This window comes from Camellia sinensis, chromosome 1 (genome assembly GCF_055761805.1).
Source record: "Camellia sinensis isolate YWXY chromosome 1, ASM5576180v1, whole genome shotgun sequence".
NCBI classification, from domain to species: Eukaryota; Viridiplantae; Streptophyta; class Magnoliopsida; order Ericales; family Theaceae; genus Camellia; species Camellia sinensis.
In genome coordinates, this window is record NC_138961.1 from 237,392,033 (window position 1) to 237,415,315 (window position 23,283).

Below are 23,283 nucleotides of genomic sequence, written 5' to 3' on the forward strand. Positions count from 1 at the left end.
CAAAGTCAGATTTTTAGGATATGATATCCACCAGAATACCATTTTACCTATTAGTAGATCCATTGAATTTGTTTATAAATTTCTTGATGAAATCTTAGATAAAACCCAGTTACAAAGATTCTTAGGATCACTTAATTATATTACTGAATTTTACAAAGACCTTAGGAAAACTTGTCAACCACTCTTTGATTGGTTGAAGGATAATCCTCTTCCTTGGTCTTCTACTCATACTGACATTGTTAAACAAGTTAAAAAATATGTCAAGTCTCTCCCATGCCTTGGTATTCCTACTGAAAATTCATTTAAAATTATCCAAACTGATGCTTCTGATATTGGTTATGGTGGTATTCTTCTCCAGAAAATCACTTCTCAGTCATCTGAACAGATTGTTCGTTTCCATTCTAGTGTCTGGAATAAAGCACAAAAAAATTATAGTACTATTAAACAAGAGATTTTATCTACTGTTTTATGTATTAGTAAATTTCAAGATGATATTTTAAATCAAAAATTTTTACTTCGTGTTGTTTGCAAATCTGCTAAATATGTTTTAGAAAAAGATGTTCAAAATCTTACTAGTAAACAAATTTTTGCTCGTTGGCAACTATTTTAAGTATTTTTGATTTTGATATTGAATATATTCTTGGTTGTCAAAATTCTATTCCTGGTTTTCTTATCAGAGAATTTTTACAGGGGGATAAGGGATAGCAACTCCTTTTATTTTCTACCATAAATCACAAGTTACCTATTACCAAAATCTCATTCACCAAACTACTCACCATATTGCTTGTCTCAAATTAGCTAAAAAATTTACTAAACGTGCTCAATTTATTTGATTTCATACCATTTGCAGTCGTCGTAATCCTATCCACCTATTTTACAGATGTCTGCTCAGAGACCTTTGAGACCTCTAGTAAAGCTGTTGTTCCTTCTAGTCAACCAGTTCCTCCTTTGGAATTAGTTTCTAGATATTATCCTGCTGAATTAGTCAATCGTTACTAAGTTCTTGATAATATTCCTAAACCTAGTTATACCTCTGTTTTGGCTACTGACCCTTTCGCCTCTTTCTCTCAGTCAGTTACTCCTTACCCTTCTAACCCTATTAAATCAGCCCGTTCTGATTATGTTAAATCCCATACAACTAATCTCTTTTTCAAAGAACCATGTCACTCAAAAAATCATACAGTTCTTGATCTAGTTATATCCTATTTGCCTCCTGGATGACATTTTGCTCCTTTTCATCTAGAAAAATCAATCACCTACTACAAAGATATCATGTTCAACCATCAGTCCATTGTTATTAAACCTATCTATGATCGGACTTACACCAGTAAAATTGTATACTATTCATTGTATATTCACAATATAGTCTCTTTGAATGAATGGGTCCTCCTTTTCAATTCCGAGATTTACCTGGTTATACAATTCAATATAGTTATTATGATTATATTAACGCTTGGTTCAAAGTTCTCCTGTATCAAAATGAGTCAAACAGTCACTGTTGGTTCCTCCAATTTGATCATAAATTCAAGTTAGAATTCTCCACTTGGTTTCTCCGATGGTGGACTCAGTATGGAGCTATTGAAGATATCTTCCCCTCTATTTTGATTGAACAAATCAACTATTTTTCTACTTTTTTTTCATTCGGTCCACAACAAAAGAAATTCCCTACATTGCTCATTTTTATATCCAAATACAAGGTCCCGTGGATATTTAAATGACAATATGCTATTTCTAATGACATAATCTTTCGTCAACACTTTGTTAAATTGTGGGATAATTTCAAGATTCCATGAATTATTGAACAAGTTCAAGCAGAATTCCCATTCAATATTCATGCTCCAACACCTACCATGGTCAAAGCTCAGCAAAACCCAACTGCTTCATTAACACAAGGAAGCCAACTTCCTCCAGTCAATCTTGGAAGCCCAACTTCTAGTTCTTTCAAGCCCAAGTCAACAAAACCCAAATCTGATCAAACAAAGTCCAAAGTCAAGACTAAACCCTCATCATCTCAGGCTAAGCCCAAAGTCAAGTCCAAGTCATTCAAAGATGAGCTTCTCCAAATAGCTCGCCTACTCATGGCCCAAGCCAAGTCACAATCTGATGAAACCAGTTCAGAAGAAGGTTCAAATGGTTCAGACTCTTCTGAAAGGCTCAACCAATCAAGATCCTTATGGGCCCCAGTTTCAAGATGCTCAGGACCCATATACTTGATATCATCATTGGATTCTATATAGCTATAATTATCAGCTTCAATCAATACTCTTCTTTTGAGAAAAGCTACTGATATATATATCTATATTGATTCCCTCAGTCACATGCCTTCGTCAGAAAGCAATGAATAGTGAAAAGAAAGTCAAATTTATTGTTCACTATTCATCAAAAAGTCAACATTAGTATTCATCATAATTCATCCAACCGACAAATTCAGTACAATCAAAAGCAGCCATCAATTTTAGTCACTCATCAAAAGTTGCAAACAGCCCCCATGTGCTTTTTTCAAAGTCAGATTCCTTCACAAAGCTCATAGTAACTCTTTTCATCTATAAAAGAGCCTCTTCAGTCAAGAATAAGGCAGAGTTAGAAAAATCTGAGTGCTCATTCCTCAAAAAAATAGCTATCTCTGTAATTTTATATTTTCAAATTCATTTTCAAATTATGTATTTTGAAGAATTGTTTGCTTCATTCCAGTAAACAATTGTAAGTTTTATTTTAAGTTATTAAGTTAATGATTATTTTATTTTTAGTGCTATTTCTTGCTTCCTGCTTCCGTCTCTTTTATTTAAATTACATATGATATTTTTGAATAATTTTTTTAATTTATAATACTAATATAAGACTAATGCTATAATGATTAAGGCGTTATTTGTCATAACTTAAAAAAGTCAAAAATTCAAAAAGTCATTATCTTATTTACGTCGCATCATCTCTGTATCGCATCGCTTCAAATTCAATCCATACTCAACTCATATTTCATAAAAAGTGAAAAAATATACTTATTTAAATCATCCCAAATAACCCCTAAATGTTTATATACAATGCATTCCATTTTCGTGCATCGATTCAATACATAAAACGTCATGTCAATTGTAAACCAATTTGGTACAAAATTTGAAAATTAGTAGAGATACTAATACACTTATTATTTAAAAATATATAAAATATATGATAAATAAAATTTAATTATCATTCCTTAGTCTTTATATGAAAGGACTATTCTATTATAAGGATGGGGTCTTTTGAGAAGTGAATTAATAGTTATTTTTTAATTTTTAATTTATTTTAAGTCACATCATCTCTTATATTTTTTACATATTTTTTAAAAAAAAATTAAAAAAAAATTTAAAAGTCAATTTTTAACCATGTTTTCAAAACAAATGATAATTTTATTTATAATAATATTCTTTTAATTATTTATTTTAATATTACGATAAAATGATCGTTGCAGTTTACTTTACTCCGGTGAACCAAAGAGAGAGTGTAGATGAAATTCTGAATTCAAGCTAGTATTATGAAGGAGAAGAGTGTTTGTTCCGCGGCCCAGGCTTATAACACGGGCTTGATTTTACCAGGCCCAATATTTGTAGGATGGTACGCTGTGTATCAAGCCAGGCCCAAATCGACGAATGCCTTTTATATTACAAAATTCAAGCCCAAAAATCTGGCCTAAACTCTCAGGATTTTGTACCTGAGAAAGCCCATAAACAACTTCTTAGTTGACAGCCCACAGTTTTTTAATCATCACTCCAAAGTAGCAATTTGATTAAGAAATTAAAAAAAAAAAAAACGTAGTAATTTGCAACATCTGAGTTTCATACTTCATATACGAGATGTTCTCAAAATTTACTGTTTTCATATTAATGTTTTTTTAATTATTTGGATCATGTAGAAATCTCAAATTACTTAAATGATTGTGTATTAAAATAATTGTAATAATTATAGAGCTAATACATGCAAAACTCTAATTTATAAAAAAAATATTTATTAGATAAAAGATCGAAGCATGACTGTCTGTTACTCTAATATCATATTAGATTATTAACTACCTACTTATCTAAATATTTAAATTATAAATAAAGAGAGAAAATATTATTATTTATATTACATTCTCAAAAAAAAAAAAAAAAAAAAAAAAAAACAAGATGATGTCATGCGGTGGTGACAATCGTTCCAATTAATAACTATCACATGAGTGCGTTCATTACAACTTCCCAATCTACAAAAGCAACAACAAGAAGTAAAGTTAAATATGATCATTATTATTATTGTTATGATATAATTATTTGTTATAGTCAATTATGGAGATTTGGGTGGAACTTTAGATGTATATCTTTCTAGGCAAGTTAAGAATTTGTAAAAATACATTCTGGGTAGAGCCAAACATTAGGAAAGGCTATGTATATCAGAGAAATTAAAGTCACCCCTACCCTGAAAATTAAGATGTAGAGAGAGATAGGCAGCATTTTTTGGGTGAGCAGTGCTCATTTTATTCTTAGGTTCTCCGAAAGTTTTGATCATTTGATAACTCTCTATCTTCTTTTTTGCTTTTTCTATTTTTTTGATATTCTGTTTTCATGGTATAAGTTTTATTTTCTTTCATTGCCACCTTTTATTGCAGGCTGTAATATAGAAAAAAAAGCATATAAATTATTATGTTAATCTTGAACACCATGTGTTGTATTTATTTCTCATGATGGTTTGTGATTTGTTCACTAATAATGTTACGTACACAAAGATCATACGTAGAAAATATCTTAAATATTTAATATGTGATTCAGATAAGTTTAATCTCAACCACACATTTCCCTTTTTAAATATATTTTTGTGCATAAATTATATGCACAAACAGATATCTATATTAATTTTTTATTTTTTGTAAAGAAATTACTTTTTTTTCTTTTTTTTTTTCCTTCTAACAAACTATCTATCTATTATACAAGCGAATATAAAATAGGTCTATTGAAATGATATGAACTAAGTACATCAGTTTGCAATTAATATGGTGTTTTCGAAAACAATAACTAGAGGTTGAATGGGTGTGTTGTGGCATTTATGCATAAAATAAATCTAAATTGTATATTAATATTTTAAAATAAAATTTTGAATAAATTTTAAGGATATATACAATATTCCTGTTCTAAAAAGCAAACTAACTACTGAGAGGAAAAAGAGAAATTCCATTGGCAAGTAAAGGGTGTGTTGCCACATGGCGTGAATTTAATGGGTTGTGAAACGATGAAGACGTCAGAGTTAGGCTGTCTTGCAGATTATAAAAAGGTAAAAGTTAGGGATCATGATATTTTTTTCATAAAAATGATCATGAAAAATTTATGATTCTTGGATTATCTTGATCAGTGTGTGGTGTTTTATTCTAAATGTAATCCAAGAGTTACAAAATTTTCATAATTATTTTCATGAAAGATTTTTTTATGAAACCTAACATTGTTGTTTTAAAAACCATGTTTCTGGTTGGTTTCACTTTCAGCATCTCATTATTCAATGTTCATTCCATGCTTATGCTTTGTACGAGTGTGAGAGATAGATGGCTTATAGCTAAAAGACATGAGAGTATACGATCGATGATGCAATAGATTCAATCTCATTATCATTACATCAATTCAAGCTGTAGCCTAGGTTTGTACAAATTTCAATGATTTAATTAACTACGCTTCTCTCTCTATCAGACTTCCCATTTAACACAAACAAATAATTATAAACATTTTACAAATCAAAGAAACAGAACTGTTGAATTCCACATGTATGGCAATGGGTTGGATTTTTCAAATTTTATTTTAAACTTATAATTATTCTGGTGATGCAATTTTATACTTTATTGCAATTCAAATAATTTTAACATTCAAATTCTTTTCATTTATAATTTATTATTACCCTACGCTATCAATATTCTTTCAATTTTTTTTATATTATTATTAAAATTAAATTAAGACAAATACAATTGAATCGAATAAATTTGCAATAACAGGAGTATTCAACATCAACAGTGCGAGGTGTTTTGGGAAGTAAAAAAAAAAACGAGTTAATTTTTAGCTTTTTACTTGTTTTGAATCATATCATCTCTCATATTTTTTACTCACGAAAAAACAAAATAGACTAAAAAAATCAAAAAATTAATTTTTTATCAACTTCCCAAAACACTACTACATAACATTTATGGTCTCATTCTCATACATATTCTCATATCCAATTTGATCACTGCCTCTCTCAACTGCATTCCATTCAATCAAATTCATTGTCTGTGTGCACATTTTACTTTCCACACCCTTTTACTGTTTTCCCCATTTCACGATGAGATCACACGTGTCTTCATATTAATGATTGTTCTCGTGTATGCACATGCAATGTATCCACAAATCATATTTCACAATATTTCGGAGTCAAAATTAATTTTTAGAAAAAATAACCAAAAAAGATATGTAAATATGATTTATTTTAGTTGTGATACACGTCTCATTAAGTTAGATTTACACCATATGATTTATTTTCTAATTTCATAAGGAAATCATATTTAAAAATAATATGGAGTTAGAAAAATAGTCTAAAAAGTATTCAAGAAAATAATAAAAATTATACATGGACCAAATTTATTTGGATATGATTAACATCACACCTATATAATTTATTTTCTAATTGCTTTTCAAAATCTTTTTCTAACTCCATAAGCAAATCATATTCAATAATGTTACAACAGAAAAAAAAAAAAAACAAGTCTAAAAAGTTGTCAAAAATGATATGTAAACTAGATTTATTTGTATCACACTAAATTTAATTTTACTACTACATCTTTTATTTCAAATTACTTTTCAAAATCTTTTTCTAACTCCATAACTTTTTTCAATGTCGCATTTGTCAAAAAGAGATTTGCTTTTGGATGGCATCAATTAGTGTTGAACATCATATCTCGATGAATAATTTATTATTCTTCATAGGACAGAGGTTCTATCCAATAAAAACACTCCAATCATTTTCACAACCAAAATTAATATATAAATAGATATAAATGAAAGAGTGAGAGTAGTGGTGCTGAATATATAAAGGCATAGTTCAATGTAACCTTCATGCATGCGTATATAGAAAAAAATTAAATCCTGAAATTTCTTTCTTTTCCAAGTATATGGTTAATGTTATTAATTTAATATATGCATTCTAATATAAGAAAACATAAGAGTCCTTGTAGGAATTAATGAAGGACTTGTACATAAGAGGTAAATAAAGATAAGCAATTGACAAGACCATACCTTATACCCAAATGGAATAATGTATAGATGATCATGTTCACATTCTAACATTCATTCACTTTAATTTAGGAAATTTAACTATCTTGGATTGCTTGTAGATATACACATACAATTATATGCATGTGTTTTCATGTTTATCTTAGACTAATTTAGTCCTCAATTATGAAGGATATTTGTTGTCAATTTTTTTTTGTAAAATTCATTAATTTGTACAATAAATCATAAAATTTCAAATATAATTATAAAAAAAGTGCAAAACAATCAAAAATAAAACAATACCAAAGGTTCATGTACGTTTTGTATCCAAAACATAAAGTTCATGAACGTGATAAGCATGCTTTTGGGGGAAATTATTCAATATTTTCGAAATACCACGTATCTGTATTCCTTAATCAATTATCATTTAATATGCCCTCTCATATTTCTTAATCGAGCAATGATTCATCCCTCTAATTTTGGAACTCTAATTGAGTTCTAATGATGTGGCAAAGAATAAAAAAATAAAACCAAGGCCAAAACATCACATCACAGTGAAATTCACTCTCATTAGAGCTCCTTTATTAGAGCTCCCAAACATTTTTCTTCCCGAATCACCCAACACAACAAAAATGTTTAAGAGCACTAAAAGTAGAACTCTAATGAGAGCTCTACTTATGTGGCAGTGGGCCCCACTTATGAATGATTCGATGTATGTGTATTTTTATTTTTTTTTTACTCCATGCCACATCATTAGTGCCATTGTTAGAGCTCCAAATTTAGAGTTATGAATCATTGCTCCCCAACACAATACCTCACCTACACGCCTTCTCCATCAATCACAATACTATGAAATACCAAGTGCCTATATTCCGGAATTACTAAATAATTACCTTGCTTTTGGCGTAATAATAGTACTGTTGGACGTTGGAAGCTGACGTGAGAGATAGGTTCGAAATATTATGTGATTGTGTTTTTGTTTAATGATATTTTGTAATTTGTTTATCATATCCTTTATTTTATAAAGGATATAAGCATACAACTCATTGAGTATATTACTCTACTACTAACAATGTTATAACCACACAAATATAATTGTGAGTGGTTTTTTAAATATTCTTTCGAGCTGAACAGCCTTTTGCTTAATTCTCGATCTGAAATCTAAAAAATAGAAAACACTTTAGTTGGGAGTGTCAGAATTAGTACCCCAACGGTTAAATTATCTTGAATATGGGAAGGAATGGGTATGATATTTTCAAGTGAGAGTTTTTGTGGGTTGATAGTGCATACCTTTCTTCTTTAACTCACCTTCTTTATATAATCATTTAGTGTAGATATTTTTTACGTAATTTGACCTGTCTGTCATCATTACTTGAATGTCACGTTCCAATTTCCTACTATACTTTCAAAAAAGGACAACTTGAGCCTACTTTTGTTCTCCACATAGGTGTCGACCGTTTCTACAGGCATCCCTTATTCGTCATATTGCTTGGTTAGCGAATGTGCTGTTCGACATTGAGTTCTCATCAAACCTAATGAGCTTGATTCGGTTTGGGCTTTATGATGAATGAGCCTAAGTGTCTTGTTTGCCGTTTGTTAAGAAAAATTATTTGACTCACATAATAATCTTAGATCGATGGATAAAATTTTACAAATTAGTTAGTATTTTTTGTACTCTATTGTGTGTTTGATTTTTATATTCATAGACTTATTGCTATGTTACTGGTCTGACATAAAAAATGTGAGTAAGGAAGTCCATAATTGTTGATGCAAGTACAAAAATTATCATACGGGTCACGACGACCATGTTACCGTGTGCCCATTGATAAGCACTTATTTCTCTATCATTTTTATTTATTGATAGAGTAATGTAATTATTTAACCTCCTATAATTGATTGGACACAAATGAAATTCTCAAAACACATTTTAATTACTCGGCCCAAGTGAATAATAAAAAATAAAAAACTGAAGGTGATGTGGGGAAGTAGTAGAGTGGTAGGCTGGGGGTGGGGAGAGCATAGGGGGGAAGTGGGCCCCCACATACTTACGTTTCGGAGTGATGAGAGTAAAGACAGTGGTGGGCCGTGGGCCTGCCAGTCTTTTTGCCTAACTCTATCGTCCGGAGTTTGGGTTGGAGCTTCTTCTCCGTATTAGTTTTTTATTTTATTTTTATTTTTATTTTTAGTTTCCGTAACTATTTTGAGGTGAGAAGTGGAAGACACATTATTATTTTACTTTGAGGCTTTATTAGTGTAATCGTTTTTTATTGAATAAATACAAATACATTTAGGCCCACTTAGTAAAATGGTAATTTTGTTATGGTTATGATTTGTTTGGTGTGTTCAATTAATATTTTAAAGTTTAAATTTCGAAAAATTTCATCGATTAACCATATAAGTTAGGAATAGAATAATTGAAGAAATTTTTAGAAGTGTATTGTAATGATAAAAAATAAAAATAAAAAAAAGTGGCAAAACAAGATAGAAAACCGAAATTGGATAGTTATCGCTATAAGAGATCCAGTTATTTGGTCATTAAGGAGCACAAAAGAAAAGGATAAAAAGAAGGGTCAATTGACAAAAATAAAAATAAAAATTACAAGATATGATCTATCTAGACCTAAAGGATCAATTCCAACATATTGAAATAAATAAATATTTTAATTTATTATAAAAATAAACCATTATTATTATTATTATATGGATAATGTTTCCGCATGAAAAAGAGAGTAAAATAACAAAGGGAATTTATTTTTTATTTTTTATTTTTACAGAACTAATAATTGTTATAAAAACCAAGCGCTTATTATTTTTATTATTTTATTTTATTTATGTATTTATTTATTGGATTTGGGAGCATAAAACAACTTTGTAAAGTAGAATTGTAAATAGTTTTTTCTTTTCTTACTTCTAAGTTGTATTTGGATCATAAATTTAGATAGAGATTTAAAAAGAAGGAAAAAAAAAAAAAAAAGGAGTTGATAAATATGAATGCAATATACTTACATTTTACTCATATTTTTTCTTTTAGTTTTTAAATTCTTACTTAAATTCAAGATGAGGATCATAAGCAAGAATAATTGTATTCCTTTGCATTGCATGGGATGGGACAAGATCGTAACCATTAATAATGTGAAACAACAAGGAACACAACAGTCCTACTATTTTTGGGTTTATATAATAAAAATATTTTCTTACACTTAAAATAGAAAAAAAGGGATTTGCTACGATTTTATTTATATTTAAGATTAAAAACTCTATTTTTCACTACTTCCATCCTTTAGTCACCACTACGTGGCAGTCATCGTGTAGATAAGGGCTGTGGACATCCCCGTAAATTTTATAAAGTTTGTTCTGGAAGCAAGTTGAAAGATACTTGAAATATATATATATATATATATTTTTTTGTATTTAATAATTTTTTTTAAGTGACTAAACTGAGATTTTTTTTTTGAAAAAAGAAAAAGAATTTTCCAAATTAATTGAGATTTTTTAACAAAATGAATTTTTTAAACTAATTAATTAATTTTTAAGTTATAGCCAAACGAAGCGTAAGAAACGTGTGAAACAGCGAGGGACACAACACAGATGGTACTGTTTTGTTTGAGTCAATCATGTCTAGTCGGATGTGGGATATTCATATTCTTTGAACCTCACAACTAAAAAATTGTCTGCTTCCACCATTTGACGACAAAACAATAGCCCTCAACAATTGGGAAAGTCTGCGATTTCAAAATTTAATTGGAATGAGTATGTGTGATGAAAATTAAATTGATGAAATGTAAAATTTATAAGTAAAATGAATTTGAATAATTGATTATTATTTTTGAATAAATTTTGAGTAGATAAATTTGAATTTGTAGTATTGCTACAACAATTTTATTAGAAAATAATTAGGAAAAATTACAATATGAGATCAAAAATAATTATAAACATATGGAGACTGTAATTTTTTTGCACCCTTATTTATTGGTATATAATTTTTCTAATAAAATAAAGTTTTCATATCCAAATTATGGCACGTATCATTTTGTGCAAGTATGAGGAATGAGTAATTTTCAAACTTGTTTTTAAGTGGCCCTTTTAAATGTTTTTTTATTTAAATTAATTTTTAATTTTTAATTTTTTGGGTGAGTCTAGACTAAATACTCCCATAAGAAATTAATTAAATTTCTCGAACAAGACAAAAAAGCACGTTTTGGAATGTAGAATGGGACTGTATTGTTTTGTTCTCAACCATAAATATTGTTCAACAACCAATAATTATGTGTGCAATAATAATTTGGAAAATATTAATGACAATTCTTTGAACTATCAATAATAATGACCTGTGTTAAAAAATATTGAAATATATAGTGACATGGATAGGCCCACAAGGCATACGGTCCACAGTAAACCACTCCAAACCCATCGCTTGGGATCAATGGCATAACCCGGTTGGCAAAGCCCAGGACAGCTGGAGGCCATCTAGACATGAAGGGCCAATGGCATTTGGGCACATGGCAGGTGGGGCACGGGCCACATCAGCAGACAAAGATCTGCAGAGTTATTATCACAACACATCACCATTAATGCATCCCATCACAGCATTTATTACGACAGCACCCCCCGCCGGAACAGAGTCTCCATCGGGGGTGCTGTCGTAATAAATGCTGTGATGGGATGCATTAATGGTGATGTGTTGTGATAATAACTCTGCAGATCTTTGTCTGCTGATGTGGCCCGTGCCCCACCTGCCATGTGCCCAAATGCCATTGGCCCTTCATGTCTAGATGGCCTCCAGCTGTCCTGGGCTTTGCCAACCGGGTTATGCCATTGGTCCCAAGCGATGGGTTTGGGGTGGTTTACTGTGGGCCGTATGCCTTGTGGGCCTATCCATGTCATATAGAATTATTATAAAATGTGTAGAAGTTACAATTAAATTTTTTTTTTTCTTATTGATAACTCATTAGACTGTCAATGTCATGTAAAGGGAAAAAAATAAGTATGAGAGGGAGATAGTTTATGTACGAGCACGAAATAATGTTCTTGTATAATTCTGTTGATCAAGTCTGCGCTCCTCCAAACGTCGTCGCTTTACTCCCTGAAAACACAAATGTGAGTTTGCTGGCGGGTGTGTACCGAATACCTCTCCGATGCCTAAGTTGGCCAAATAGACAAATAGGTAAAAGCTCTGTGTATTCGAGAATCAAAGTTGTGATATCTGTACATAGGTTCTGTTATGAACTTTTATAGGTTCCGAGTGGCACAATCCTAGTAGGACTCTTATTTCTCAATATAGAGTCCTTCTAGGAATCGCACTCTTGAAAGATAATGCTTATTGTTCAACACCCTCCTCACTGCTTTAACCAAGTGAAATGGTTTTACCTCGGTAGCATGACAAAGCAGCCGGGCTAACATATACTGACGTGGCAAGTTTCACCGAACTCTCCTTAACTCGGTTCTACCTTGCTTTACCTAGCTCGGTATCAACTTGTTTGCATAACGCAACTCCTCGTACCCCAGTTCAGAATACTCGAATCGAGCTAACTTCAGTCATCCATGACCGGGCTAACAAAGCCCAGTGGCAAAGCCCATTCTACTTAACCCATAGCTCGGCTCGCTTCTTTCCAGTTCTAGCTTGACCCAGACTTACGTTTTTTACCCTCTCAGTTTCAAAGATAACAAAGCATATAATTTATGGTATAAGGTACCAATAATTGCCTAGCTTGGACATTCAATAGATGATTAAATTATATATTGTATTTGGATGTTCACCCCACTCGTTAGGTTCCAAACTTCTTGCAATATTAATTTATGCGGTCCAATACATATTCTTGGACCATGTTCAAATCGTGGAAAAGATAAAATGGTTAATTTATTTTATTATTTTATTATAAAATTCGTATCTAAAAATAATTGGTCTAACTCCACGGAACCAAATTATCTCGTGTGTACATGACAAAAGGTCCTCAAATAAGTTATTTAGAATTACAAAATGTGAACCAAATGCAAGAAAAAACTATCTCTAAGATAAAATAATTTTATTTCATCATTTCTTATTTACGAATCAAACATGGATTTAGTAAAAAATGAAGCACGGGGTTTGACATTAGGGCTATTTTAAAAAGATGGTTAAAAGTCATTTTTGAGCTTTTAATCCATTTTGAGTCACATTATTATCTATCATAGATTTTACATGTTTTTTTAAAAAAATTTAAAAAATTTAAAAAATCAACTTTTAACTATCTTTCCAAAACAATCCATAGAGATTCGTTGTTTCAATGTAGTACCAGTAGTATTAGTAGTAGTGCACTGGCCAAATAATTGATGGGATTTGAAGTTATTAATTAAACTAGAGTCATTCTAGAAAGCAATATGTTAACTAATTATAATACATAAATAAACAAACTATCACACTCATTCATCAACCACAAAAAAAAGGATTCGTGGCTGGAAACGTTGTGCCAACAAGTCCAACCAGCCACTCACTCATTCAGATATTACAACAAGGATGACACTGCACACTTCATGAGAGTTTTTGGGTGTTTTTAGTCTGTATTTTGAGATAAATTTTTTTAAAAAAATTTTGGGAGAGAGTTTATAAATTTTTTTTGATTTGTATGGTTGTATATTCTGAAAATAGTTTTGAAGTTTGAGAGTTTTAGATGATTTGATATTTTATTATAGTTGAATAGATGTGTGTGAGAGAAAAAGTGATTGAGGAGGAGAAAGGATATAGAAACAGTAATTGATTGATATGTAGAAGAGAGAAAGTGATTTTGGAAAAAAAATTCAAAATATTTGAACGAAACCAAATTTTGAAATTTTTAGGATTAAATGATGAAAATATTCAATTTTCTCAAAAACTGAAACTTCCCTTGTTTATCGCATGTTGAAGGAAAAAAAAAGAGTCAATTTTTATTTTTATTTTTAGCTGTGTGTGTTAGTCACACCTTCTTCACCTTCATGACAAAAGTGAGAACGTAATGTCTTTAACAATATATAAGAAAAGGGAAAGTCTACGAAAAATATGATCTCGAATATTATAACAAATATTTATTTAGATTCTTTTTTTATTGAAAAAAGTGAGATAGATTGCATTGAAGTGACTGTCAATTATGCTTTGATTACCAAAATCATGATTATTGTTTATTGTTCTGTAGAACCGTTGATAAAAAAATGAAAAAAGGAACAAAATTTCATTAGCAAAACAACATGGAGTGAAAACATGACACACGGTTATTATTTCAAAAATGAAAGGTATAAATCAATTTATTACTGTTTATACTTCATTTTTATAGACTTTTCAAAACACTTTTGGAGGCATGTAACTTTTATGAATGAAAAACATTAAGAATATTAGTACTCTTAAGAACAATCTTATTAATGCACTTTTAAACTGTGCAGATCCGACACCAAGTGATGATGAATCCGACCAAAACTTGCAAAAATGTGCTAATTTTTGTTTAAAAAGAAGTGAAATTAATTTTAAAATTTTAAAAAAAAAATTAGAAAGGAAAAACAAGTATTTTTTTTAAACTCTTTTTCAGAACCAATTTCCACTCTTATCTCCATCCCCACCATGAGCCGGCAACTTTCTATCGATCATTAGAAGACTTTGGCTACTTTTTGACATTTCTCCGGCGGGCTCGTATATTAGCATGAGTATCAGTAAAGAGGCTAAGTGGACGTTTGTATAAGACGTGCTCTATTGGCCAATTCTCTAATGTATTCTCAAATCTTGGTTGGTGGCCTAACACCTAACCCAAAAATTGAAGAGAAAGAGAGTGACACAATGACACAAACTTCATAATTCCGAATTATCTTTCACTAACTAATCTCCAGCAAACAAAAAATTGTATACCCTCATTAACTAACTAAGTTATCATAGTACGAACATCAAGACAAATGAGCATTTAAATTTATTTTTTTTAAAAAGAAAAAAAGAAGAAGAAGAAGGAAATACTCAATTATCCACAACATTAGATACAAAACAAGAAACAACAATACTACAAATTCAAAAATAAAATAAAAGATAAAAAATACCCAAAATTTAACATCTATCCATAGTCAAGATTTACACAAGATGAGATGCCACAATAAGAAATGCACCATAAATTTGAAATTCTTGGCAAATTTCTCAACTATTTCTGGTTTCTATAGACTTTTTAATGGAGAAATCATTCTAGAAAGAGAGAGAGAGAGTATAAGACACTCTTACAGTGAAGTGATGGACTGAAATGAGAGAGACAGAGATAGAGAATTTGGTTTCATATATTACAAATCATTAGAATTGGAAAATCTGTACACACTACTACACACAACAACAATTTGATAATAATATAAATTTTACTAGACATCATAAATATTTCCCTTTCCTCACTGTATTCTTCTTTTATTTTCTCTACTGTTCTTCTTCTTCTTTTTTAATCTTCAAATTTAGTAGTAATTCCAGAGGCAATCAAGGTCCACTGGTCCTCCAGCAGAATTGATTGGATCTTCATAAGAGATCTGACCCATTTCATGGTTCGAAGAGATATCAGTGCTTATGCCGGTCTCCGCCGAGTACTCTGCTTTCGAATACCTCTTCATATTCATCCCATTATTCTGAAGCAAAAACCTTAGTATAGATTGATCCTCCATTAAAGCAGGGTCTGTGTACTGCAAATTCTCTAAATTCGGCGAAAAATGAGTGGAAAAGAGATCAGAAGGCTTGTTGAAGGTGTCAAGCATGGTTTCTTGGGGCTTCTTGTCGTCCTCCATTGGATCGGAGAAGCAGGTCACGTGAGACGTATTCGTGGCTATTCTTCTTGTCTGATCATCATGAGCTGAAGAAGAGTAGTCCATCAATGGGGGCAAATTCTGAGGCTGTGATTCGTCGTCGTCGCCGTAACTGTTCATCATCGCCAACCCAGAAATATGTGTCTTCTTCCCACCTGAAGTCTTCTGGAAAATTCTCGAAATCACCCATTCATTCTGCAAAAAGACAATAAATCCCGAGGGGTTAGCCAGAGGCAAGTTGAGTCATGATAAGTGCCTCAAAAAGTGCCGATCATAAGTTCGAATCATATGAAAAGCTTAATTCCTTTGGGACTTGTGCCCAATAATGATTTCGTATATATACCTAAAAACTAGTCATGAAAAGAAATTATCATGACAGAACAGAGTGAAAGCAAAAGAAGAAAACAGAGGATGAGGCTTCTACCTTGGCTGTTTTAGGCAAGTTGTAGAGGGAATACTTGCCCTCCAACCTATATTCATGCATGACCCAATTGGTTTTTTCGCCTTTAGGAGCTCTCCCTTTGTAGAAAACCAAAGTTTTCTTCATTCCAACTAGGGTTTTGACCCTATAAATCTCCTTGTCTTTTCCCGTTGCCTTCCAATAACCAGCATCAGTAGCTCTGTTAGTCCTCAAACCAGTTGGGTACTTCCTATCTCTAACACAGAAGAAGTACCATTCTCTTCCGCCCATTTTCGCTTTCCCTTCATTTTCAATACACAATAGAGTTCATAAGTATGGTTAATTAAGAATCAAAACAGAGTAGCAAATAAAAAGTGTACACAATTAATTAATTAGAAGAGACTTACGAGGCAAATCCCAGGGTTCGACCTTGTTCAAATCGACATCTCCGATGGCTCTAGCACAGAAACTACTCTCAAGAACTTTATGGGAAAGGTAGTGAGTTATAAGCTCTTCGTCGGTTGGGTGGAATCGAAAACCCGGAGGCAATTCCATTTGCTCATCGTCCCTACAAATACCTGAACCTTTTTCCATTCCAAAATATTTCTTCTGAAATCCTCTGTTCTCACAGGTCAAAGCTATTTTTCTAAATTCTAAATGAGTCTTCTAAGAAATAATCTATAGAATTCAAAACCAAAGAACCAAATAGCTTAAACCCAGATCTTAAAACCTATGAATCTGAAATGGTCTCTCCTAGCAAATGATCTCTAGAATTCTGTATTGATGCGAGAAAAACAGAGGAAACAAATTGTTAGAGAGAGATGATGACTAAAGAGATTTATATGTGAAGTTAGAAAGAATATGGCTAAAGAGAGGGAATGAGAGGTTAAAAAAAAAGAAAAAAAACTTCTAAGAGAAAAAGATTGAAAGATGTTGTTAAGAAAAGAAGTGTTGTGAAGACAGAACTCCCTAAATAGTGGTTTTTTGGGAGAGAAAGAAACGTGGTTCGTAACGCAACTTGGTGGGCAGGTTCTGGCTTTCACCTCTACCTCTCTCTCCCTCTCAACTTTTCTTTGATTTTCCTTTTTTTATTCCTTATTCAATTTGACCATGAACCCAAGTTACATGTGCCAATAATTAATTTTACAGACCTAAAATCAATCATATAAAATAATTCTAATCATACCCGTTAGATATGCAGTGAGTTTTATATCCACAGAATTATTATATAATATATATTTTTAAAAAATTGTATTATATACTAATTTAACTGATGAATTATAATTATATTTATACTTTTTGTCTTAAAGTTAAAAGAGTTTGAAAATATAACAGTGTTAGTTGCCATCTGTTTAACTAATTTGATCTGCAGAGCAATAGGAATTAAATTACTAAAATAAATTTATCACATTGTTTTGATGGCAAAAGAAAGTCATCTCCCAACAAACCTGTCGTCATAACAACTGTCTGATGTGAAGAAGATTACAAAAGCCTATACCCATTTGTTCCTTCAAAAAATCAGCCAGTAGTTCTTCAGTTTCTTCTTCTTGCCAAGTCAAAATGACCAACATGCCCCCTATTGCCACCATATATCCTCTCAAATATATATCTGAAAGTTTTGTACTAGTACTACATAATAATGTTCTTTTCAATTATTTTCTTTTGCATTGAAAGTGAAATCTTATGATCCGAACCATAATGCTGTGTTTGGTTGGGAGATTTGGGGAAGGATCTGGAAAGGGAAAGGAAAAGGGAAAAGGTGTGTGAAACTAGGTGAAATGTAGGTATATTTTATTCACATTTTACCTAACTTTTTCCTTTCCATTTCCAAATCCCTCCTCAAATTCTCTAACCAAACACAACATAACTCTCTGCGCACGATCTCATATAAGATTCCATTTTTAATAACCTTACCTGTGAACAACAATCGAAATTTCATGAGTATGCAACTGAGCCTTACAAGCCCAATTGTGTTGCTGGTAAGACTCAGTAATAAACACAGTGGGTGACGATGAAACACAGCCTTAAAAAACAGGGACAAAAAAACTGGAGTTGTGGGATTGTGTCTTTGCAAATTGCAACCATGGAGGCTTCTTGCAAATTCTTTATAAAAAAACAAATCAACTTTTTTTTTAACTATAAATTATATTTATGGTCTTCCATTAAAAAAAAAAAAAACTGTATATATAGTCATTAGAATGATAGAAACTAGCGTCCAAAGCTTCTCAGCATTCTCAATTATGGGAGACGAATAGATAATGCTCTAACTTCGTTTTCAATGTATACGATATAGGTTTGTATTTATATATATTTAATGCCACTTAAAAGATGTAGGACCAATAATTGCTTTGATGTTGCTCACACTAGAAAAGATTCCATACTATGCCAAGTCATGGATAAGGATTTGTAAAATCTTTATATCACTTATAATTATTCACTAATGTTACAGTACCAATTCATATTACTCCCAAACCAATAATGGGGCAAGTAGAGCCAACTATGCTCACTTTGGTCTGGAAATGGCGATAAGATCAATCCTATTCATCTTCTTTTTCATAGTCTTGTTAGTTGAAAATATCATCTGCATATTTCAAGAATTTTGAATAAATTTTCATGTTATAAAATCATATAAAAAAATCAAAACAAGATATAATATCACAAAATATAATTGAATAATTATGAGTGAAATTTTGACTGTGAAATCATTGTTCTTCTAATTTTCCTTTTTTGTGGTTAGAGGTAATGAGAGTTAATAACACATTATCCTCTCAATTATGTCTAAATATTAACTTATCCTCTTTTAATTTCAAAACCATTGATTTTGGCTCCTAAAAAGAGTTTTTTTTGTATGATTTTTAATAATTAAAAAATTTTAATGTATGATTTTAACATTAAGGAATAAACTAATATTTAGTATTGGTTGACTGAGTTAAGTGTAAATAGCCATTCTCATTACAATGATGAGGAAGTGATATAGCCCACCAGATTGCATGGAGACAATTTAATTGGAGAAGTGGTCCATTCAATCCTATCATCAATTTCTTAACTTTTGGAACCTACATCAGTAGTATGACCCATATCTCAGTGAATGCCCAGGGACTAACTCATTTCACAGCACTACCATCGTTGTTTCATTTTCATTAAACGTACTTATCCCGAGAATATTTGGCCAACTGCATTTTTTGTTCACTAGGGATTATTCAAGTCATCACTAATTTCAAACCTGATTTAGTCGGCGTCGGGAGTTCAATTTTTTTTTTTTTTTTTTTCAGTGGTAAATTTTTGATTTTTTTTAAAACTAAAAAGGTTAATATATTTGATCAATTGTTAAAAAAAAATTGAGTGAAGAAATTGATTCAATATTTGACTTTTAAATTGATGAGAAATAATTTAATAATTTAAATTTTTTTAAAACCTTCTGAATTATTTTTTATTATTTAATTATTTATTTATTTTTTTAAGTTCTCCAACGATCCTTTACGCTGTGTTTGGTCGGGAGATTTTGAGAAAGATTTGAAAAGGGAAAGGGAAAAGATGTGTGAAACTATGTGAAATATAAGTATGTTTTATTCACATTTCACTTACACTTTTTATTTTCCTTTTTAAATCCCTCCACAAATCTTTCAACCAAACACAACATTAAGGTTGTTGAAAATGTAAAAAAATTATTAAGTACTCCTGAAACTTCATGTGTTGATGCTCTTACACTAATCATTATATATCTATCATATATCATGTTTCTTTTTACTTTCTAATCAAACAAGGCAAAATTATAAACCCCACTTCATTTATCAATCATAACACTCGTATAGCATCAAATGGCCTTGCTCCATAAGCATCCAATAACTTTCCTGGAAATAGATTGAAATTCAACCACGTTTCTACGGGCTAGTGATAGCATACAAAGTACATTTTGTAATGGTAAGTCGTGCATTTACACGTAACTCCTTTTTAGTGTATTCTAATTTAGGCACAGTTTGTTCTAGAATATATTTTTTTTTAAAATTTATATTTTAATATAATATTTTATATCATAAAAAATACAGACAAAAGTGAAGAGAAAATATTTTTTAAGATCAACAAAATATGAATTGATTTAGATACAAATTATTTTTTATAATTTAAATGGTAAAAACATTTTTCAAACTCAAGTGTTATCAATACTATCAATATATGATAACTATTTCTATTAACGCTATCAGATCATTACCATCACTTTGCCATTGCCACCATCAATACTCAACCACCACCACCACTGCTGCACAATGACCACCACTGACGTGTCTTTATTTGTTCATATTGTTTCGATCTAACCATTTGAAAAGGTATTTTCTATCATTGTAGCTAATGCTTGCTACCTAACCATTATCGAGTGAGGCTCACTCCTTGTAATTGTCATTACTTTCGAAAATGCCCTCTTTCTTTACCTTCCGTACGTCACATTACTCGGGACATAGTTGTCATTTTGAAACAATACACTAAAAATTAGAAGAAGCCAAACAAATTGTAATTGAATTAATAATTTAACAAAATATATAATTTTATGCTCACTTAACAAAAATTAGAATTTAACTAATAGTCCACTCGAAAACTACAAAATTAATCATTTTTCATAATTTCAAGTCAATTCAAATATGGATACACAAATAGAAAAGGTTGATTCTTTCAAAATTAACGATCTTAAAAATTCTAATCTCATCTAAATTAATTAATCCAAACAAACATAGACTAATGTGAAGAGAGGTGAGATAATAGTAACAATGTCCTTCATTTGTCTTCTAATTAGAGTATAATGTAATAAAATAATTAAAGACACCCAATAATTACCTCATTAAATAATGCTTTTTCATTCTTAGTTAAGCCCTCTATCATGCCAAAAGTAGCCCTTTCTTTCGGGGCAGTGCTCATCTTCAGGTGAGTTTCTTAATTGGAGTTTTTTTGTTGTGCTTCTGTGGACCCATTACGATATTCATATCAATAATTTAAATTGTTCAATGTATAAGACTCGTTGAATATTTTATTTTTGAAAAAAATTACATTGATCAGATATTAATAACTACTTAATCAAATAACATTTGTTTCAATAATTTATTTTTAAAATCATAGTTACCGTTAACACAAATTTAATGTAATCAAGTGACTAATATACAATTAATATGATTTTTTTGAAGAGATGAATTACTTAATGAATCCTAAATATTAAGAGAAAAGTTAGGGATCATGAAATTTTTTTCATAAAAATGATCAAGAATAATTTATGATCGTTGGATTACCTTAATTAGTATGTGGTACTTTATTCTAAGTGTAATTCAAGAGTCACAAATCTTTCATAATTATTTTCATAAATTTTTTTTCATAATACCTAACATTAATAAAATATTAAACTGTTCAGATTATTAATATCGACTCCAGAGTAAACTCACCAAAGTCTAAAAAGATACTCTGCTTTTAAAGAATCCGGATCGTCGGTCGCCCTTCCCTGTCGCCCCAAAACGACGTCGTTTTGGGGGCAAATTTTCAAAAAAAAAAAACGCAGAGAAGAGGGAGGAAGGAGAGGAAGAGGGAGAGGGAGGAAGGAGAGAGGAGGGAGGAGGAGGAGGAGGAGGAAGAGGGGAAGGGCCGGACTGGAGGGGGCCATAAATAGAGGGGAGGAGGAGGAGGAGGTGGAGACGGGTCGGAAGGCGGAGGCGACGGCGGTCGCAGGTGTTTCGACTGCTGCGACCTGCGACGGCTGCGACGGCGGCGAGGGACGAGGACGGCGAGCTCGCAGCCTCCTCCTCCTCCTCCCTCCTTCCTCCCTCTCCCTCTTCCTCTCCTTCCTCCCTCTTCTCTGTGTTTTTTTTTTTTGAAAGATTTGCCCCTAAAATGACGTCGTTTTGGAGGCGACAGGGGAAAGCGACGGGTGATCCGGATTCGCTTATAAACTGAAAAGAAGCCTTGACGCTTTCTTTCTTATTAGAAATTTAATAAGTAATTAATTACTGCAAGACTTGTGTCAGCTTTAGCTAAGTTTGAGGTATTTCAATCATCCTGGAAATTACAATAATCCAACGGTTGGGAATGAAGATTACAGTCAACGACTATATCTTGCCTCGTAGTATGCAAATAAAATGAAATAGGACAGTGCCGCCGATTCCGACGGAGAGTTACCAGAACTGTCCACTTGGAGAGTTCTCATTGGTTGTTTAGAAAATAGACCTAACTTTAGCTAACGAAAGAGTTGAAAATCAAACCTCATGCAATTGTGGGCCATGTTCTACTCTGTTCCGACATGATGCCACGACAGGGAACTGACACGTGGCACAGTGTGGTTCGTAGGAAAGTCCCATGTTGTCAATTTTTTATAACAGAAGTTAGGCAACCCATTTAACATATAATCAACATTTGCAATTAGATATAGATATAGAATATGAAGGTTGAGGCATTTCACATTATCACTGCCTGCTCTTTGTTGACTTTAATACAGTTTTGTGGATATGATTTGGATATTATTATCCAGATTAGAAGAATTTAGGTTCTCTTGATCTCCATTTGTACTTTGTTTGACAATTAATTAACTTTTGAAGATGATAAGTATGAAAAAATTAATCTCTTTTTTTAGCAACTTCTCAAATGTAATGAATTGTCATTTTTATATTTTTAAGAGTGTGAAGAAAAATAAGTGCAAAAATAAATATGAATAATCTAAATTTAAGAGTTTTTTTTGTGCTTTGACTCATTATTACTTTTGACTTTGGATCATCTAAAGTTATATTTAATTGAAAAATAATATTTCGTGATTGTATGGAGTTAGTTTTTTTAATAAATTTTTTTGTTAATTTATTTTCCCATTTTTAGTAAATATATATATATATATATATATATATAAAATTCAAAGCACTTTATAGT

At 31.2% G+C, this 23,283-nt stretch overlaps 1 protein-coding gene across 1 annotated transcript; it reads right to left on the reverse strand.

Annotated features, from left to right (window-relative positions):
* Nucleotides 1-15,465: 15,465 nt before the first annotated feature.
* LOC114262090 (NAC domain-containing protein 100) lies at nucleotides 15,466-17,879 on the reverse strand. The gene is made up of 3 exons (XM_028202436.2): nucleotides 16,803-17,879; nucleotides 16,420-16,697; nucleotides 15,466-16,190 (listed from the first exon to the last, which is right to left on the reverse strand). The coding sequence occupies exons 1-3, from the start codon at nucleotides 16,987-16,989 to the stop codon at nucleotides 15,654-15,656; spliced, it is 1,002 nt and encodes a 333-aa protein (XP_028058237.2). The 5' UTR covers nucleotides 16,990-17,879; the 3' UTR covers nucleotides 15,466-15,653.
* Between the last annotated feature and the right edge of the window lie 5,404 nt (nucleotides 17,880-23,283).

Bases quoted from the DNA above. Each gene is read 5' to 3' on its own strand.
- LOC114262090 (XM_028202436.2), bottom strand. From the start codon at position 16,989: ATGGAAAAAGGTTCAGGTATTTGTAGGGACGATGAGCAAATGGAATTG. The intron at 16,698-16,802 runs GTAAGTCTCTTC...TTGAAAATGAAG, and splicing joins CGAACCCTGGGATTTGCCTC to GGAAAGCGAAAATGGGCGGA. The intron at 16,191-16,419 runs GTAGAAGCCTCA...GTCTTTTTGCAG, and splicing joins ACTTGCCTAAAACAGCCAAG to AATGAATGGGTGATTTCGAG.